We start from the raw sequence: 21,284 nt of genomic DNA, 5'->3' as shown, positions 1-21,284 counted from the left end.
AGGATCATTCTTTGTAAGGTGTGCGTTCTTTACTCCAATGTTAAGAATTAATCTGGAAACTAGCCGTATTCCTAAGGGCTAAATAGTTCGGTGGTAAAACTACTTTGTATCGCAAATATTGTGAGGTGAACATTTGTAACTTGCTAGCGTGGCTTGCAACTGCAGAGATTGGGTCACTATTCTGAGAAAAACAAACGCTATTTTCTCCCATCAGAATTTCGTCTGTAAAAATTCCTTCCATGTCCTATATTTAGGCTTCAGAGAAGGCTTTGAAGGCAGCACAGTTTAAAATGAACGCGGAAGACAGGGTGAATGTCCACAACTTGGTTCAGAACTCCTGCAGTTTAGATGACTCTGAATTAACTGAGTTAGCAAGCCAGTTAGAGGTGCTTGTGGGGGAGTCAACACGCATGCGCTATCCAGACAGAATGTGCTACCCCAAAATCCCGAATGACGTGTATACCGCCGAGATGGCAACGGAGGCCCTGGAGATAGCCAAGAAGATTGTGGAGCGAGTGAGAAGTAGACTTGCTTGAGGTTTGTTAAGCGCTAGTAATTTGGTTCGTGTGTAGACCTACTACGTAACCAGAGGCAACATAGTAGAAGTGCAACCTTGTTCCCAGGGCCCTTTCTCTTCCTTCCTCGAGAAAGGACCCTGGTTGCAGCTGGTCACGTGACTGTACACGACAAACTTCTCCCCAGTCGGGGTACACTCGCTCTGTTATTTTCTTCGCAAGAGTCGAACAGAGATTTTCAAGTGCGCACGATTTAAGCGAGAGAAGTGCGAGAGATTTGGCGTAGTTTCATGTCGTCTGCAAAAATCGTATATTAAGAAGAATCAAGGGAATTTCAAACGGTCAATGAAGCAGAGGTTGATAATAAATTCTACAACTTGAATCGGAATAATATATCTACAGTAGGCGGAACGGATTCCATAAATACTATCTGAAATAGCATTTATTCAAGCTTAAACTGCGGTAATAAGTACATCTTTTGCTCTATAAAATGAAATGTAGTTCATAAAAAGTTATTTCAGTAACAGCATTATAATTCATCACTCACACGAAAATAGAAATACATTCTTGATAATAATAACCTTTTATTTACATGTAATTCGCGAAGCACAATATTGAATATTTATTTGGTCACCGATTTCTTGTGAATAAATACATTGTTTTCGATCACAATCAGCGCTCTGAGCTCAATGTTTTTCGTTTAACCACGACTTAAAGTCAGGGACATGGGGAATAAACTAAGATGCACATGTACATGTGGCTTGCTTCAGTCCGTTGGTATTTCTGAACACGTCGCCTGCTTACATTCTATCTCCAAACATTCTTGGTGTTCCATTCGGCAATACTAAAATTGATCTTCTTTCCCATTTCATTCCATCAAGAGAGGATTCATCCTCTCTTGATTCCATTTAAAGTTCCGTTAAAAGGCGTAAAGCCAGCGATACTTCTGCTCTAATCACCATACTTGTTTGAGTTTTGACTCAAGCGTCTCCTATCGTCTGTCCGCTTCCCTCTGGCGTCCCGAAACGACATTTTTTTAAATAATTCTTTTGGATTAACAACACTCTAGTGAGTGGAAGAAACGTGAACCTCTTCCAGGTCTCAAGTGCGTGTGTGATGTAGAAATGTTTGGTTGTAAAACCGCTTGTTGTCGTAAAGTTCGCAGCTGGCTTCTCCGTCCTTTTGAGAAAGCGACAACTGCATACTTTACTACCCCTTCCTAACGACAAATTTTGTCAAGCACCCGGATTTTGGGTGCCACGTGATCAGAGGCAACCAGGGTCCTTTCTCGAGGGAGGTTGAGTAGAAGTGCAGCTTGGAGATTACGCGTTGGCCTTTTCCCCCATAGACCATTTTAATATTCGAGAGTGTTGATTTGCGGGATTGCAGCAATTAACAATATTTTGGCACATGAAGTTGAGTAACTTTTTCTAACATGGTCATGCCTACAACCTTTCTGAGCAATTCCTGTAAACGCAACGCTATAAATTATACGTGCTATCAAAGCAACTTATAAGAGCTCGGTATATAAAAATATTCATTTCACTTTACCAATTTTATCGTTAATTCTTATGTCTACATTGAAAATTTGAAATCCCTTTTCATGACAAAAGAATAAACCTTGTGGATTTAGACTTTCAATACTTGTTTAAACAAGAAGCACGGGTGCAGAAAGAACCTGGCCCGTGGCATAAGACAACCTTATCCTGGCTTTACACTCAGTTTCTCAATCAGCCACTTAGGCAACAACAAGCATCTTTTCTTTGGCCAACACTTTTGACTTTAATTTAACTTTTGACGCCCGATTAGATGATGAACAACTTGTATCTCAAGTTTGAAGCATATTAAAAATCTCACATTTGTATACCTTATATGGCTGAATTGCAGTTACGTCTCATACCTCAAAGGTGTAATGAATGAGTTTCTGTCCTTTTTGCCACAGCTTGTTTAATGCATTTTAACTCATCTTTCCTCTGTCTCTTTCGGGCATTGCCGCATGTGTTCAGAAGAGAATCAACAGCTAACCGTAAGCGTCACATCAAGAACAAAGGCACAGTTCGCACAGACGTGTAAATCATTTTGCAAGAATGTATGATCTCTTTAAAAAGTAGAAAAACAGTTGCTCACGTTACAAATAATTTCAGAAAATCGTTTGCCGCGCTGCCATCAATTATGTTAACGGCAAGAAAAAATTCAGTTAAACTCAAAGATTTCAAAGTTTATGTTCGTGGTTTGTGTTAACTGAGTCTGTCGGTTTTCTCGTCATTATGATCAACTAAAATACAATGTGCTTGGACGGTGGCGTTTTGATACTGCGATGGAACGTCGAGGAGAATATTAATGGGGTATTAGTTTCTGATTATTCTGATCTAATCAGTTTTGTTCTACTCAAAATCGTTATAAAATTATAAAATTAACAGAGGATTTTCACGGTTTAGGTAAAGTTAAGACTTGTTTGAATCATGTTGTTTGCAGAGGACAGCTAAGCGAATGTACTTATAGAGCCATCAGTAGTGTTTCGTTGTAGTCATACCAACAGATAACCTAAGTTAGCTAGTTTGGTTGAGCGACTCTACTCTGGTGACTCCAACTACACTTCTTTACGGTAACGTCAACTTTCGGTGAATCTACATCAACAACAACAGAAAGTTTCCGTCTGACAGTCGTCAGACAGTCAACTTGACAGTCAACTGACAGTCTTCACAGTCGTCATATTTAACAAAGTGCTTATTGCCATCTTGGCCTTGCTGTTGGTGTAACCTGTTACCAGTTTCTCCAGTTGGGACCCTTACAGTCAGATATTGCTGTTAGGAGGGAGGGGGGGCGCTGTTATTTCGTACGGTGTTTTTTCGGGACATTATTCTTTAGCTTTATTTATTCAACACTGGGCAACTTGCTCAAGGTCGTGCAAGAAGCGTGTTCTAGTCTGCTGTTGAAGGTGAATCACGAATCGCCGAGTTTTCATTTAGTGTTGCTAAGAAAGGTCATTAGCTGACATTGATAACAATGTTCAAGTTGTGTGTGGAAAGAAGTTATGTTAAATAGCCATGTTTAAGTTCGAAAGGCTGTTTCAGTAATTACACTTGTCAAATGAGTAAGACCGTACTATGTTGTTTTAGTGCGTAAAAATTTGAGCCAACCTAAGCACGCATTCGTTTGATTTGATTTATTGGGAAAAAATGCCTACATAGTCTTTAACGTGTTAACGTAAAAGATAAATTTATTTATATAGACAAAATTCCGAGCGAAATGTCATCGGATTGCATTATGAAACAAGATTAGTTCACTTTTATATAACAAAATCATTAATAACAAGAGCGAGTAACCCAGACCTTCTCGCTTTTGGTAGGAAACATCAGATGAAATCCATTCCAATCGTGAAGTTTTGTCGAGAAACATGGCACAGAACACCACTGCGCTACGTCGTTTGTTTTACGGGAAGGCAATAGGCTTAACTATTGAGATGGGTTTTACCAGAAGATTCGAGATAAACAGACTTTTGTTTAAAATAAGAGAAAGAAGTAGAAATAAAGTTTATGTTGTTGCTGTTCATATTTGCGTCCATGGTACTTAGTGGGATTGCCTTCAACGTTTTCGTTCCACTTCGAAGGGATGCAATAAGCAGCTTACGCTCTAAAATGTTCCCAGAGATTTGTATCCTATAGCTGTTGCTATCAAGAAACTACACTAATTGTCACAAGTAGACTTGAATACGACCTTTTTCGAGACAATTCTCGGCTGAGGTGTAAGGACCCCTCCGGACACGATTTCAAGAAACTGGTGGTTGTGTTAACATCAGGGACTTTGATCCACCGTCGCTCTTCGCCCAGCAGGCGATACATTGTACGGCATTTGTAACTGTTGATTGTTGGACAACCCTGACAAAATGCACGGGGACTTGCATCCAATCTAATATGGAACTTGGATTTGGTAGGCGCCATGTTGTACGGCCACGCAAACCGGGTCTCCAGACTATACTGTCTCCTTCTCGTCATAGGTCTTATCAAAGTGGGTTGGTTTCACCCTCAAAATGACGTTAAGGATTTTCGCCATCCAGCGCTTGACGCTATAACACAGGCAGCTCGGCGGGATGAGTTTTCATCAAGCTTAATCTGTGCGACTTTAACAAACAACAGACGCCATCTTGGACTCGACAAACTCACAGTTAACGGCTACTAAAACGCAAGAGTTAGTCGTTATCCTAATGCAGTGTCCACGTTCGGGTTAACCCGCCTAACAATTAGTGGAGATGTATGCCCGAATCCCGGTCCTCCTACGACAAAAACAAGCTGTCAAATGTGCTCAAGAACAATCGCTCGCAACCACCGAGCATTACACTGCAACCTGTGCGGCCTAAATTACCACATGAAATGTGGTCAAGTGACAGCCAAGGAATACAAATCTATTTAATTAAGAGACCCGAAGACATGGATTTGCAACAGCTGTTTATTAAACCAACCCCTGTCGGCCTGTGGATTCGACGAATCTGACCTGCTTACAGCTTTACCTTTCAGTTCACTGTCAGACGACTCGTTTTCTTCAGTGATCGGGACTCATACACCGCCGCTTTCTGACGTACTTCCCAAAGATGACGAATGCGAAAGTCTTTTCACTGACCTAGTTCATCAACTGTCTAAATGCTCAACTAAAGATCTAAAGGTAGCACATTTGAACATCTGCAGCTTAAGAAACAAAATCGACGAACTAAGATGCTTGCAGTTATTATTCAAATTTGAGGTGCTGGCAATAACTGAAACTCACCTCGATCAAACTGTGTTAGACACTGCCTTGAACATTGATGGGATGAAGCTATTACGACTCGACCGCAAAGGACGCAAAGGAGGAGGTTGCGCTTTGTATTTTGCAGAACATTTACATGCTATTCACCGCAAAGATTTGTTTATTGAGGGTCTTGAAGCGATTTGGCTACAAGTCAAAACTTCTAGCACCCAGGCCCTATTTTCTGTCATTTACAGACCACCTGACGACAACCTTTTCTTCGAACGCATCAACACGCCACTTGAAAAAGGCTGGCTGAGATCTGAAAATATTTTTCTAATCGGCGACTTTAACTGTGACTTTTCTTTTCAAGGCAATTCAGATAACATCCTGCACCGAAACACAATCAAACTGCGTTCTATCTTTGAGTCGTTTAATATGCATAATATGATTCAGGAGGCCACAAGATCAACAATTTCATCACGCACATTGCTAGATCTCTTTGTAACAACAAAAAGGGATCTCATTAGCTCTTCTGGAGTATTTCCACTGGGACTATCAGATCATGATTTAATTTATGCAACCATTCGGCTCAAGAACAAAAGACCACCGCCAAAAATCATCAAAACAAGAAATTACAAAAGAATGGATGTAGAGAAATTTAAATATGATCTTGAACGAACTCCATTTCACATCGCATCCATCTTCGAAGAGCCTGACGACCAGCTATGGGTTTGGGACCGACTATTCGACGATATTTCCAATGAACATGCTCCGTGGAGGGAGATAAAGGCAAGAAGCTTTTCCTCCCCATGGATAACTTGCGAAATTCGCCACAAAATGAACCGACGGTATAAACTGTTTAAAGCGGCAATCTCTAGTAAATGTCCAGAGCAGTGGTCTAAGTACAAACGAGTCAGGAACGAAGTTACGTCTAATCTAAGAAAAGCTAAATCATCTTATTTTTCCACCATTTTTAATGAAGTCAAGTCCTCGAGTGCATACTGGAATCTTCTTAAAAGGGCTACCAACCCCAAGGCTCGCAAAAACATCGGGCCTCTTAAAAAGGAAGACAGCACCCTGGAATTTACGGACTCGGGAAAAGCAAATCTGATGAACTGTTATTTTGCTACGATAGGCCTAAAGCTATCCAACACTCTACCCGCGCCTACAAGTTGTGGACACGGGATAACTTGCGCAGACAAGGGCGAGACGGATACTCCTCGACTCACAGATGTTTATATTTCAAAGTCTTTAGTGGCGGAAAAAATAAAAGCGCTAAAAACAAGAAAATCCACTGGTCCTGATAACATACCTCCAAAGCTTTTAAAGCTAGCAGGCGATGCGATTGTCCCGTCACTCCTCAGCCTATTCCGACTCTCCATTACCACCGGTAGGGTGTTCACTAGCTGGAAAACTGCGAGGCTTACTCCAGTATGTAAAAAGGACGATGAAACCGACTGCTGCAATTATAGACCGATATCATTGCTAAGCGTACCAAGCAAGATCCTTGAATCAATAGTCAACGACACAATTGTTCGTCACGTATACAAAGCTAATAATCTAGTCACGGACAAACAATGGGCATACCGCGCAGGATTTTCAACAGAACTGTTACTAATACAACTTACCGAAACATGGAGAGAAGCTGTGGACGCAGGCTTAGTGGTAGCAGTTGCCTTCATAGATTTTAAAAAGGCATTCGATAGTGTGTCGCACGCCATTCTCGAAACGAAGTTGGAAAGGGACTTTGGCATATCAGGGCTACTCCTGGATTGGCTTAAAAGTTACTTGAAGGAAAGACAGCAATACACAGCCGTTAATGGATCAACTTCAGAGATGATACCGATCTCTTTTGGAATTCCTCAAGGGTCTGTCTTGGGGCCGACACTTTTCACTCTCTTCACGAACGATCTTCCGTCCTCAGTATCTTCCGGATCCGTCTATATGTTTGCCGACGATACAACGGTTTACTGCATAAGTGACACGGCAGAGAAAAGTATTGCCAAGTTAAATTCTGCACTTCGTGAATTAAACGAGTGGTGCCTCATTAACAGATTAACACCCCACCCAAGTAAAAGTGAGGCCATGCTAATCTCTAGAAGAAATCCCCCGGTAAACATTCCCCCGATCCTTATCGGAAATTCTACGATTGAATGGGTATCGAAATCACGGTTACTGGGAATGACCGTCGATGAGAAACTGACCTGGACTCAACATATGCTGGAACTCAAAAAATCATTTGCTAAAAAACTAGGATTACTTAAGAAGGCGAGATTTCTCCCTAAAAACGTTCGTCAGGACCTCTATTTTAAGGTCATCTTGCCTTCAGTGACATATGGTCGTATACTATGGGGATCCTGCTGCAATTCTGACTTATTTCAGTCCCTGGAAAGACTTCACTGCAGGGCTGCGAGACTTATCTTTCATTTGCCGAAAGACATGGCATCTGCTGATGTCCTACAACTGGCCCAATGGCCGACTCTGTCTATTTATTATAAATTAGCCATTTTTATCTGTCTCCATAAAGCTTTCCACGATAGGTTACCTGTCACATTAATCGACCTGATTTCTAAGAAACGGGCCACAAACTATTCAACCCGGACTTGCGCTTCTTTAATTGTTCCACGCTTCAACACGCGTTACATGAAAGACTCTGTCGCGTTTAGAGGCTCAGTCCTGTGGAATGCAGTGACCAACAACTGTAGTGCCCTGACAAATAACATTCCTTATCGTGATCTCAGGCTAAAGCTTAAATCTCAAGCTAATTTTAATGAATTCAGCTTTAAGATAACGTCTGCATCCACTTGTAATTTTAGAAAAGATGACTTTGTATATACTTAATTTTATGCTCATGATTTCATATTTTGTAAGCGCTAATTTAGTTCAAACATTTTGTCTGTATATACCCCTAGTTTTTAGCTTCTTTAGTTTACTTGTAATTAGTTAATTGCAAACGACCCCACAAGCTCATGTAGCTTTAATACTCATCGTTTTAAAATAAAGGCTATCTATCTATCTCTACTCTTAATTAATTCCCTACTAGACCAGGTCTGTACCTTTGGTTTGCTTTCATTTTATTTCTCACATGGAGGTAGTACTAGAAGTGGCTTACAGAAATCTCTCATAGTGCGTTCACGGAACGTTAAAAGAAGAAAGGGTAAGCCTCACATTGAAAGATAGGTAAAAGGCAACTCGGAATTGTGCAAGATGTAGAGAAAATGAAATGAATTACAAGGAAATTTGTATCCAGTATCACGTCAACTGTATCCAAATGAAAATCTCTGCTTGGTAATTTCTGCGCGAGCTAAGACCATTCGGCCTCCCTAAGCTCCACTCTTCTTATCTTGCCACTGACTGTCTTGGGCAAACTGTCCACAAATTCAATCTGCAAAGGAAATGTCAAGCAGTCAGTGTGTCAATTGCACGTCTCGGTAACCGGTGCTCTTTTCCAGCCCCAGGCTATTTCAACGCTTTAGTTTGGACAAAGAAGTGTGCTGCTCTAAGAACAGAACGGAAAACTGGTATTGGTAATGTGTAAAGTGTTTTGTAATGTATACCTAACGGTGTGCCACATGAGAAAGACACGTTCACACTGTGGTAACTGATTTAATAACAAACAATCTGGGGCCAATTTCGTAAGCTTTTACACTTGCAGCTAACAAAATTATCTCAACAAACATTGCCTTAGAAGTCTTTAATGAGGATTACTGAACTCGTTTTTTAATGTGTTCTTTCTTTATTTCTTGTGTTCGTACTTGAAAGCAGCGGCCCAGCTTGTAAATTACAAGTGTAAAAGTTTTATTAAATTGCCCCTTGGACTCTTGTTATTAAATGCTCATACAGAGGACGAATCCACGAAACATTCCTGGAAGTTTAACATTCATTGAGCTTCTTTTCGAGTGCGCATGTCATACCAACGACCAAGTTTGTAAATTACAAGTGTAAAAGCTTTATTGAATTGACCCCAGCTTGCAGTTCCAACATGCCGTATGAAATCCTTTCAGTATTATCTACTTGTGATGTGCCAAGTTGCTATTGAAAGTTTCTAATGAAGCATTGTTCCTTCTGCTTGCCCCTCAACTTACCTTTCTTGGGTATTTATATGGTGCTGTTGTTTCTTTCACGTGATCTTGCAGTTCCTTTATCAACAATTCTTTGTCTCCAGTGAAATGTGGCGATAGGATAACGAACGCTTTAACAACCTGACGAGACGATGACACCAAGATAACTCTTTTATTTAAAATAAGAATAAATGAAACATCACATAACATTGCTCTCCAATCTTAAACTTAGACGTTAACGTTAACACCAATCATGCTTATTTTGTTCCAAAGGAGGTTATCTTCTCACGAGCCCAGCTTTTAAGATCAAACTATGAGGTGGTATAAACTTCTCAAATAATAAAGCCGTTATAACATAAGAGAACAGCTTGCAAAGAAGGAAGGAACTATTACTTCATAGTCGTCAGTTACAGCTCAGAAATGTCTGCCTTTCGCGTGTATTAAGTGTGGTTGTCCTTACTTTAAAATGATTGTCAAGACTTCGCACTTCTCACATAGTTTATATCCGATATGCACATTTAAAATTTGCCAGCCTGTTTTCTCCTTGAAGTTCGTTTTACTCACCTCTCCCCTGACGGGATCAGGGCTGCTGACTACAGCAGCTTCTGCAACTGCACTATGCTCTATCAAGGCGCTTTCCACCTCAAACGGACCAATGCGATACCTGCAAGAATCACTTATTATGAGGACCAATATCCGCTCGAGACTGGCTATTTTGTGAAAGCTAAATGGCGGCAGAACATGATTTTTTTAATTTTTTTTATTGATGCATGCACAAGAAAACAGCATAATACAAAAGTTGACGTAACTACATGTCACAATCATAACAAGAAAGAGTAAGTAAAGTGAAATATACAAGCGACAGAAGATGACGCTGTGAGTAGCAGAAAAGATTTCTCTTGTTGTGCACAATACTGATACCCGAGAATGGTCACTTTATCTTACTTTTGATCAAGAAATGTCTAATAAATCAAAAATTATTTGAGCATTCGAAAAGAGAGTTCCTGCAACATATTTAGTTTCTGATCCTGTTTAGTTGTAGAATACGAGAAGCAGGGAAGAAAGACGGATTTTAAAAGAAGTCGAACATGATCTAGTATCTGTTTACATAGTCAATGATGTAAATAAATCAGGGTGAACTTCTTTACCAACCCAGCAGAGAGTATAACGTCATCTGAGCGTCCTACGAAATAGAAGTAGCCATCTTCGTCTCGAATCCCTCGATCACCTGTAAAAAGCAAAGGGGTAAAATGTAAAGTTGACATTGGCATTTTTAAGCAACGGGTGCTGAAAATTGTCACTCACGATTGGCCAGAGAGAACTGTTCTCAGGGACTCTGAAGATAAGGGAAAAATAATAAGCGGTCGTGACTAAACAATTTGTGATTCAGTAGTTGTAAAGAAGCAAAACTAGGCGCCAGTTTCTTCCACTTTCATCGCACCTCGTTATAAACAAACGTTACGCTTAGGTAAGGGTCACATTCTAGCACTACCAAACGTTGCATGGTTACGCCATACTTCCAAAAACTATGAACAGTATCAATCAGAGCCGCCTTCCTTTAGCTTAAATTTCCTGTTCAACTGGCTGAATTGCAGATGGCGCGCGGATACACCAGACAGTTTCTGGAACAAAAGCCGACTAAGTTGGTCGTACACCACTTTTTCCTTCCAACCGACCGTTCCATTTGCACAGAATCTTGCAGCTGAAAACGACGCTTTTTGACTGGATGGAAGAAAAATAAAGCTTCTTAAATAATAAACAGAAAATTTTGGCTAAACGGAAAGGGCCCCGTATAGTTTTTACCAAATTTATTGAGAGTAACTCTTTATCATATTTTTTAATGTCAGATTTTAGTTTTTTAGGTAGTTTTCTAACTTATTTTTAGGGTACACTTTTTGTAAAGCGCCTCGGGCAAATAATGGATGTGTGCGCTTAAATGAATTATTATTATTATTATCATCATTATCATCATCATCATCATCATCATCATCATTATAGTACCGACACGGATTTGAGAACGGTAGTGCTTCTGGTGCACGGTAAAACGTGAACACTCTCCTCGTATTTACCTGTCCAGTAAAAATTATCATGTAGCACTGAAGCTGTTCGATCTGGATCATCCTGTGAACAAAACAACGTAAAGCATAAACATGAAGCGTAGTGCCAAAAAAGTAGGACCAGAAGTCCAGAACTGATCATCACTGATCATCGATACAGACCAAAGTATCCGGCGGTCCATCGCTAGCCGCCTTTTTTTGAAACCTCTGGCGTAGTGAGTGATTGATTTATGTCCTTATGTTGTTGTTGTTGATGCTGGTGGTTTGCCGCTGTTGTTGTGGTTGTTAATGCTGAGTTCTGTTTCAACTCTGAAGATTCTCATCTCAGACGTCTGTTTCTCTTAAAACATTTACTTATGACTAACTATTTGCATTTTTACCACATAACGAGTGAAGAGTCCCACTGGTCTGTTTGGTGATATCTGCACAACAATTTCACCCTCCTCCCCTGCGGGGCATTCATTGCCTTTCTCGTCCACGATCTGTTAAAAGAACCATGAAAAAATAAAAATAATAACACTGACAATGAGACCAAACATACAAAAACAAAATATCTAGAAAAGCTATATGCCGCGAGTTGCGGTGCTATTGGATTGATTGCTTTAGGGTTCTATGTTACAAAAGTAGGGCTGGCTTGAATCACGGGAGATAGCAACACTCACAAACACAAACAGTATTCCTTTTTTAAAAGCCTCTGAACTCAGAATGAAAAGATAAATTTGTCAACCCACGGTGTATAAAGCCTTATCTGTCTCTAAACTTTAAGAAGTCCAGTTGACAAAATGCAAACTGCCATTTAAACTATTCCTTAGTAGTATTTGTATATCAAAAACACGTGCTGTACTTGTCAATCAAAGTCATCTGATAAAAGGCCAATCAACAGTGTACTGTCCGGATGTACGATCCAACAAAACAATGGCAATTAATGTTTCACGACACACTCCCCCGATAAGTTTCTCGGAGACGCTTAACAAGCCAACTACGTGAAATACCAAACTGAACGACTTCCTACATTATAACAAACTTGCTTAAGAGAAACGCTCTGCTAGCAGGGTACAGACGCATAAGCTTTACCTTTCAGCAGTTGAAAAGTGAAAAACAGCACATAAAGTTCCCCACCAACCTTCAAGTCATATCCTGGAGCAGGTTTGCCCATGGATCCTGGGCGGTTTTCGAGACACCGATACGTGGCGCACAAAAGCGTCTAAAATAACAGATAAACGGTTTCAACCCATTAGAAACAATTTCTTTGATTCTTAACAAGAACTACACTACTAAACAGAAAAATGAGATACAGTTAAATCCCCCTGTGCGAACACCTGTCGTAAGCGACCACGTTTCAAGCACACCAAATGTTAATTTTCTCAGTCAAATTGTCATAGTTGGAACCGCTCGTAAGCGACCACCTCTCGTGAGAAACCACTTAAGCTTGACAATTTGGGTGGTCGCTTACGGGAGGTTTGGCTGTATCAGTATATGTTAGCCTCCTTACAGGTACTCTACTACATCTATCAAATGTAAAATGACTCAAAGTTTAAAAAAAAAATGAAGTCTATAAGAATGCTAATTTAATGGCTACTAACATTTGTGGCCAGGAGGGGCCTTATGCGCTATATATGAGGCACAAGGAGGCGCCAGACAGTCAGTATGAAAGTAAGTAACCTTTGTGGCGCTAGTGTCAAAATTAACGACAAAACTACGGAACCAAGAACCAAGATTTGAAAAGAACTGAAAAAAAAAAAGAAAGATTCACTTTCCAGACAATAGAGACCAAAAAACAAAATTTGTGATCAGAAGAAAAAGCTGACATCTGGCAGTTCGGTATGTCCAGAAATGCAGGCTAATGAGATGCATGAACTGTACGATAGAGATCACAAGGTGTCCTCTAACCTTAATTCTTAATAAAATACAAAGAATTCTGTCGAGCATGATGTGAAATGACAAAAAGGTCTGCCTTGTATGACGAAACCAAATTCAGAGGCACATGAGTAGACATTTACGGCTAACAGTCTTTCAGTTTCATTCACGGCACACGTGTCATTGGAAATGTACCCTCTTAGTTTCCATCTTACTTACAGTCTCACTCTGACCATATCCTTCTCTGATCTGAAATCCAGTCGCTTTTCTCCATTCATCAATGACTTCAGGATTCAAAGGTTCTCCGGCGCTGACACAATGCCTCAACTGCGGAAACTTGTATTTGGTCAGGTCCTCTTGGACCATCATTCGGTAAGCCGTTGGGGCTGAGCAGAAGGTACTGATAGGGTAATTTTGCAACGCCTCCAAAATAGCCAAGGGCTCAAAACGGGCCCTGTGGTAGACAAATACACAGGATCCTTGTAGCCATGGAGCGAAAAAGCTGCTGTACGCAGATTTTGCCCAGCCAGTGTCTGAAATGTTCCAGTGGGTATCTTCAGGTGAGAGGTCCAACCAATACCTGAGGAGTGAGCCAGAAGAAATGATCAGCTGCCATTGTGCAACACAAAAATGAGTCACAAATACTCTCAAGAAAATACCAGACAGAACAGGAGATATGGATCACCCCAAGTTTGCTAAAGGCAACATCCAAACGGATACGTTTTCGTTTGAAAATTTACACTTGTTTACTATTTCAGGTTCCATCCACACGATTACGCATCTGAATGTCTCCGGAGAGGAATCTTTATCAAAGTACTGAAAACGCATAAAGAGAACAATAACATCTCCGTTCATTTTCTTCTACCTTCCAGGAATGAATAAACCTCGAAAACGCACACTTTGGAAACAAATATTTGGTTTATTAGCAGGGTTGATAACTAAAGGTATTTGACCACTGTAAAGAGATTCGAGTGCTGACGTTTCGAGCATTAGCCCTCCGTCAGAGCAAATCCGAAGGACGAACGCTTGAAACGCCAGCACTTGAATCTCTTTTCGGTGGTCAATTTTCTCTTAGTTACGATAAATCAAACATTCGTTTCTACTCCCCACCGACGCAGCATCACAGTTTCTTTAGAAAGTAATCTCCTTATACTTTTGGAAACAGTCTGACTTGAAAACGTGAACCATGACAAATACTGACATCCCTTAGGATGCAGCTTAAATACTTCCAAACAAAATGACGCATAACAGTGTCTTTTTTCAACCCATATCTCTACGGTAACGTGTACGGAGTATTCGCCAGAAATAAATCTTAAATGAAGATATCTTACTTTCCAGTAGTGATATGCCCCAATCCACAGCTTGCGTGTGTGTGCTCCGCCATCTTGGGATGTCCCGTTGTTCCACTTGTGAAATAAACTGTCATTGGTTCGTTACTGAATGTTCGCACGCACTGGAAGATAAGATGTGATATTTCTTAAGGGGTTTATTTTAAATCCACTGACTAACTAGTAACTCTTTGTAAATGGGTAAATATGTCTTCAAAACCTTAAAAAAGGCTTATTCAATAGCCATGTAAAAATCCTCGCTAGTTCACTGGAGATTTCACTTGTCCATTTTCTAAGAAAATAACTTGGGAGACAACAACTACAGTTTTCTTTAATATGTTTTTATTTAAACAAAATAACAAATAACTTCCCTCTTGGTGACTCGTCTATAACTGGGTTTGAGTCATTGTTTTTCATAGATATATAATCATTCAATGCGGCAGACATCAGCAATGGTCGTTTTTACTCTACACGAGGGACAACAGACGGACGGATGTGATGTCAGTAGCTGCAGAACAGGCGGTGTTTTTATGTGTTTTTCGGACGAATTCGGGCTCGCCTCCCGCCCTAAAAACGTACCAAAAAATAACGCTTCTCCTGAAGGCTATGGTGCCATTGATAGCACGTGACTTGCATGGGCTTATTAAATATACCAACCTCGTGCTCTGGAGAGGCTTCTTCAAACAATTCCTTAAAAGGAAGCCAGCCTTTCCTAAAAATCAACAAAAATAAAATTTTGGAACATGTAATAAATGTTATTAAAGGAAGAGAGTCCGTGGATAATGTTGCTTAATATAACAGCTACCTGACTTCGGTTTTCTGTTCCGGCTCGCTTACGAGAAGTTTGGTTCTCAAAGATGGAGCGAATTTAGCAACCTGCGATGAAAAAAGGAAAACTACAAGCATTGGTCAACTGTCGGTAGGTTAATCTGGCTAGTTTATTAAATTAAAGGATGGATCAGAGAATCAACTATTCAGTGTACAGTGACACTGAGCGTTAGCCATAGTAGAAGGAAATGGGAGACCACTCGAGGCAAAGAAAAAATCTTCAACCTCAGCGGCAAGAATCGAACCAACGACTTCCGGCATTGATCAATCGTTACTCTACCGACTGAGTTACGAGCCCAGTCAGTAGACATTCTTTGATCCATCATTTGTGTCATTAGTGCTAGTGACACGACACCCTTTAATTTATTTACTCCCCGTTTCAAAGACACACCCGCGAATGAAGGAGGAAATTTTCGCTTCATATATTCCACTACCTTGATTTCAACCAAGAGTATCACCTTAACATCTCCAGTTAGTGAATGGCATATTTGTTGAGAAAGAGAAGATCCTTTTATGTCAATCTAGTTTTCCTTGAACATTTGTTTTTAGTTGTCTTTTTTTTTTGTTGTTGTTGCTGTTGTTGTTTTGTTTGTTAGTTTGTTTGTTTGGTTTTTTTCAACTGAGTAAACTGGCTACCACAAAGAGATTCGTTAATGGTACTAAGATTCGCGCATGGCCCCATACACGAAAACGTAGCACAAGTGTAACCGAGTCACTTTGCATTAGTTCGTAATTGTACAAGTAGTTTGTTCTACACGCTAAATGGAAAAGGACCGGTTGTGCAATTCGCTACTCACTAGACAATTTTGTAACATGTTATGTTGTTCAGTTATCCGAGAAGCTCTGATAGCCAATAGGTCGGAGTCAATGAAGGCGCACGATTGCTCATAAAACTGTATGATCCTTTTTATGCTCAGGTTCTACTGTACCTCATCTACCAACTCGGCACTGTCCGTGTCTGCTATGATACAAGTCGCATGTGACGCAAGTAGTCGAGACTTGATGTCTCGCGTTCGTAATTGAATTGAACCAGGGCTGATAATGGTACCTGAAAAATAATAGGGATGATCAGTGAAAGATTATACACGTTTGTTACTCCCTAAGAGTTGGTTTGGCTGTGTATCTAACGATTGAAATACACTCCACCAAATATAAACTGAGACACATTAAACCAAAAAAGGATTGATGGATAAATTTTCGGTCCTTGCAATCACCGTCTGTGTATCTTTGATGTTAAATACTCTAATACATGTAACTTACATGATTGAACATTTAAGTGATCATGAAATAGAGCTGAAGTCTTCATTTAACCATTAACATCGATAGATTTGTCATTGGCGTCTGATTATATGATAAAAAACAAATGTTTGGTTTATCAATGGAGTTGATAACTAAAGGTAAATTGGACACCGTATCGACAGATTCTCTCTGACGAACGGCTAACGATAGAAACGTCAACACTCGAATCTCTTTATACGGTGGCCAAATTACCTTTAATTATCAACTCTGTTGATAAAAACCAAACATTCGTTTCTACTCCCCATCGACACAGTACCATAGTTTCCATTTAGAAACTAACCACTTTTCCATCTGACAAGAAACAAAACTCCGTCCAGCTACGAGGATTGACCTCAGTGTGCGTTTTAGTATCGTTACCTGTTCGTAGGCAAGCGATGTTGAGGAGCCACCATTCTGGAAGTCTTGGTAATATGACCATCACCCGGTCCCCTCTTTGAACTTCACCAGCCCCTGAAAGAACATTGGCGGCTCTACAAGCCAAAAAACAGATAAAGAGTTTCAATCATGATACCTACAATAATAGTTGTGTCGTATATGGAGGGATACAATACCGTTGTAGTGAAAAGGTTCGAGTTTCCCAGTGTCGCTTTATCTATCCTGGGAGCAGAGACTTCTCGGTAGCCGTAAGTGCCGGCGGGTTTCTTATTCAGCCGCCAACACATAGGGCGACCATGCAATGTCTGCTGGAAGGGCACCTTTATCGAGATTCTATCAAATACAATCAAACCCTGCTGGACACTGGCTTGACTTACTCGAACTTCTCTCCACTTTTCCGGTTTTCAAATGCCACCATTAACCTGTTTAACACCAAGGAAATTACGTACTGAAAAATAGTTTGGGGGCCAACCTTCCATAACAATTCCCGAGGAAAAGAGCTAAGTAAGCTGGAAAATTACAAGAAATCTACGAATTGTTCGTCGTAAAGTTAACTCACCTTTTGCTCTTTTCAGCGAGTTGTTCAAATGACCACTTCATCTCGTGTCCCTCATCATCAACCCACCAAAATGCCGGGTGTCCAGCTTTCCTCTGACCAAGCTTAAAATATGCAATCAGTAGGTAAGTTACAAAGCCAGATTAGTATACAGACAGATCACGGGTTTACAAGCCCTTTGAAGCGAGTATAAGTAAACCCACTAGCAATGAACTACGTGCGGTAACATGAGAGAGTTACCTTGTTGTTAGCCTGAGCTAGCGCCAGAAAGGGGAGAAAATAAGGAAATCAGGCGCTCGCGCGAAGCGACACTCACCTCGCGCGCGCTCATTCACCTCTTTCATCCCCTTCTAGCGCCTGCTACAAAGGAGTGGACGTTATCAGTTTCGGCAATGTGGGATGTTTTGGACAATCAGCTAATGCACCAACGGACCAATCTTACAAAAGCCAAGATTTTAAGCATTTTGCTTAAATGTTTTCGGTGGGTGCCCCTGGTAAAAAGTTGGCCGCGGACTTGTCAGAGATATCAAGTATTTTTGAAAGTTAAGAAGCTTGATTCCAAGCCAAACATATCGTCCACGTTTATGTTTGCACGCCTCGGGAATGATCGCCGACCATCGCAGAAATCTGGGACTTGGCAGGAAAATGAAAACGCTCCCAATTTTGCCTATTTATCCTCGACCATCCCAGATACATGTGAACGGGGACGTCCGCGACTTCGGGTTTTAATTTGAAGAAAGCCATGGTACAAAACGCCAACAAGTGATAGGATAAGAACTACCTATTGGGGTCTGGGGATGAAATGAGGAACAGGTCGAAATTCCGCTAACAGTATTGCCCGGCGAGTATTGTTCCTTTGATCATTTTGTTTCGTTGAGCAATCCTGATAATAATATGTTGTATTAAGTTGTGTTGTTAATGAATAATCCATTGATTTGTGATTGTGATTTATTTGTGTTTGTATTTATATGCTACAAGATATGCTTTCTCTAGAATCCACTCGCTTGACACCGTTTATCATTAATTTATCTGCTGTCATTTATAACTTTGTCTGCTATTAGCCAAAAGTAAGGATTGATTGAGTGGACGTTCAAATATCGACCATACAAACAGTAAGCCTTTCCTGCACCCGGCCTACAGAATCTTGGCATAATTCCCATTTTTTTTATTTCGCCACCATCTTTATGCTCCCGCAAACATTACGACTGCCTCAACACACAATCAAATTGATCAGTCATGGCTATTGTTTAACCAAGTAACCGCCCGCATCATTTTGACAAGAACATTTCATCAAGTCCGCAATCCGTAGTCCTTATTTATAGTCATTTCGTAATCCAGATTCTCCACTCACTGAATGCATATGTTATGGAAAGAAGGCGTTACTGTTAGCATATCACATTAACAACAGACACCACTTTAAGATGTCGAATGGGTATATATTTGGGATATTTAGAACTCACAAAGATGACTCTAAATAATTGGAAGTGTAATTTATAATTCCTACACAGTTAAAAGGTTTCGATGGTCTTAACACTTGAATCCGTATCGTTAAGGTCATGTATTGGATGTTTCAGGCCTTTCTTTAAAAGCTACGGTTTGATGCTCAAAATTGTAAACAGTACAAATTATGTAGAATTTACCATAAGAAGGATTATAGATACTGATCGATTAGTAAATACTGTTCTGATATGTGGTATGTAAGTACCTACCTTCTCTTTCTGCGCCCAATCATCGATAACATTGGCAAAATTGAAGTACTCCGGAACCTCGAGATTAAATTCTCGGCGCTCTTTCTCGTAATCGGTAAATCCAACTTTGGAGTCGAACACTGGTGGTGTAGCTACATGATGCCCTGAACTCCACCGCGACAAAACACAATTCACTACTTTCGCGGATCCGCCATGTATTTTAGCTGATCTCCACGATTTTAAACTATTACAGGCTGCAAGAGTTGAATCTATCACCAGCAGCCGCATTTCGACTATCTTTTCCTCTGTAATTGATTGCGTGACGCGTCCGTGACCATATAAATATGCAAAATTACTAAAATCATGCAATCCAGAGTTATAATTGGCTTGGCAGTCACGGTATATATAGGGACTAGCAATTTTTCTTGGCTTTTTTAATAAAACAATTATTCCACTGGCGTTTGTTGGATATGGTATGATTATTATATCCAATGAGTACTTGTTGAATAATTGACAATTATGGTAGATTAATAATTACAAAAACATTTTGAATTGTGGCAAGATAGAGAATGAGAGACAAATTGAGAAATTCGAACCCTGCAGAACTCAAGGCATTTGGTAACAGATTTTTTTTTTATTTAAACATATTTTATTGTCGAAGTTTGCCCTAAGAGAAAAAAAAAAAGACCCATCGAGAGGGCTCACTTCGAAATAACGTTGAATTGAAAAATTAACATTAAATAATAATTAGTCAGAGCGGCAGCAAAATTAACAAAAAGCAGCATTAAGCAATGCTAACAATTGGAAAATACATATCTAGGTACTTTTATAAAATCTCTTCGATTCAGATATAAAAGACTGGACATGAATTTTGCTGGTTAAATCTGAAAAACAGTAAGCTTGGTGGAAATTTCACAAAGTGCGAGCATTCGAGGTTCTTTAAAACTTTTAAAAAGTTCGCCTGTAAAGTTCACGGGCTGCAGGTTTCAACAGTAAACTCATTGGCCAGATTACTTCACTTTGTATAGTATGTGAGAAACGAATTGGTGAGGAAATTATCTTGATATTTCCATACAAAAAACTGACTATCTTCAAAGTGGCTGCTAATTTATCGAAATTTACGTCATGTTCAAAGTGGGAACTAATTTGCCTTTAAAGGGCTTGCATATTGTTGTTCATTTTAGCCTGCGAGCAAGCTCTCTATTAGCGCGCTATATCCTCTCGCGGCTAATAATAATAGCAAAAGCATTTATTTAAACACGATAAAATTACAGCATAGCTGATGTGGTCGTGTCTAAGTAAAAACTACAATTACGATATAGTAAATACAGATTAAAACAATAAGTTGAGATTAAATACAAATACTGTAAGCTGATATCAGTAGAGCTTGCTCGCAAGCTATGTCCATTTTGGTCTAAGTGACTGGTGTAGCAATACTTCTGGGTTGGTGGGGGTGGGGTGGGGGGGAAGTAGTCCTCAAAATAGTTTCATACTGGAAGGCTATTTTTGAAAGACATGTTTAGCCCTTTTTCTTGAAATATCGATTCCACACTGATCAAATCATTCTGTCTTAACTCCGTCCGTTAGAACTAATGTAACGTTGAAGCGGTGTGTAAGCCGGAAGGAGCAATGTGCGACCAAGTCCTAAAGCGACCCTATAGCTTGAGACAGAAGATAGACTCATTTATTTCTTCTTTATTTTTCTTTTCTCAGAGGTACTAGCTTCTACAGCTACTCTGTAAATCCAAGGTTTAAATAAAGGTGATGTATGTAATCATGTGAATGTCATTGACTTTCTTCAACCTTCACTATACTATCCCAGTCTACCATTACTGCGGCAATTTTTTTTGTGACAATGGTCCACAGTGGTCCTTTCGTAGGGTGGAGTTCTAAATTAGCGTGTCAACTTTAATTTCAGGTGTGAAATAGGGTTTGGAAAATCACGTATTTTGGTCTCTCAGGTAAAACAACGCCACCACAACCCCACCGGAGATTTCG

At 40.0% G+C, this 21,284-nt stretch overlaps 3 protein-coding genes across 3 annotated transcripts in view; 2 read left to right on the top strand and 1 right to left on the bottom strand.

Moving 5' to 3' along the window:
• LOC146486904 (sacsin-like) overlaps window positions 1-3,047 on the top strand; it is a 31,601-nt gene extending 28,554 nt beyond the window's left edge. Inside the window, exons 9-10 of the mRNA XM_085090395.1 lie at window positions 255-538; window positions 2,503-3,047. Of these exons, the coding sequence (XP_084946521.1) occupies window positions 255-536 (282 nt within the window). The 3' untranslated portion in view covers window positions 537-538; window positions 2,503-3,047. The remainder of the gene's footprint in view (window positions 1-254; window positions 539-2,502) is intronic.
• A 1,382-nt stretch (window positions 3,048-4,429) lies between these two features.
• LOC146486903 (uncharacterized) lies at window positions 4,430-8,078 on the top strand. Its single transcript, XM_085089673.1, has 2 exons — window positions 4,430-4,445; window positions 5,059-8,078. The coding sequence occupies exons 1-2, from the start codon at window positions 4,430-4,432 to the stop codon at window positions 8,076-8,078; spliced, it is 3,036 nt and encodes a 1,011-aa protein (XP_084945799.1).
• A 212-nt stretch (window positions 8,079-8,290) lies between these two features.
• Window positions 8,291-19,589, bottom strand: LOC146486902 (acyl-coenzyme A synthetase ACSM3, mitochondrial-like). Its single transcript, XM_085089798.1, has 15 exons — window positions 19,308-19,589; window positions 17,602-17,702; window positions 17,025-17,137; window positions 16,298-16,416; window positions 15,346-15,416; window positions 15,198-15,252; window positions 14,544-14,665; window positions 13,432-13,792; window positions 12,479-12,559; window positions 11,736-11,837; window positions 11,368-11,419; window positions 10,451-10,526; window positions 9,863-9,962; window positions 9,323-9,439; window positions 8,291-8,622 (listed from the first exon to the last, which is right to left on the bottom strand). The coding sequence occupies exons 1-15, from the start codon at window positions 19,572-19,574 to the stop codon at window positions 8,542-8,544; spliced, it is 1,818 nt and encodes a 605-aa protein (XP_084945924.1). The 5' UTR covers window positions 19,575-19,589; the 3' UTR covers window positions 8,291-8,541.
• Between the last annotated feature and the right edge of the window lie 1,695 nt (window positions 19,590-21,284).

This window comes from Pavona decussata, unplaced genomic scaffold, assembly GCF_977016875.1.
Source record: "Pavona decussata unplaced genomic scaffold, jaPavDecu1.1 SCAFFOLD_19, whole genome shotgun sequence".
Lineage (NCBI taxonomy): Eukaryota > Metazoa > Cnidaria > Anthozoa > Scleractinia > Agariciidae > Pavona > Pavona decussata.
Note: the sequence above shows the minus strand (reverse complement) of the source record. Positions and strands in the feature narration are given on the sequence as shown.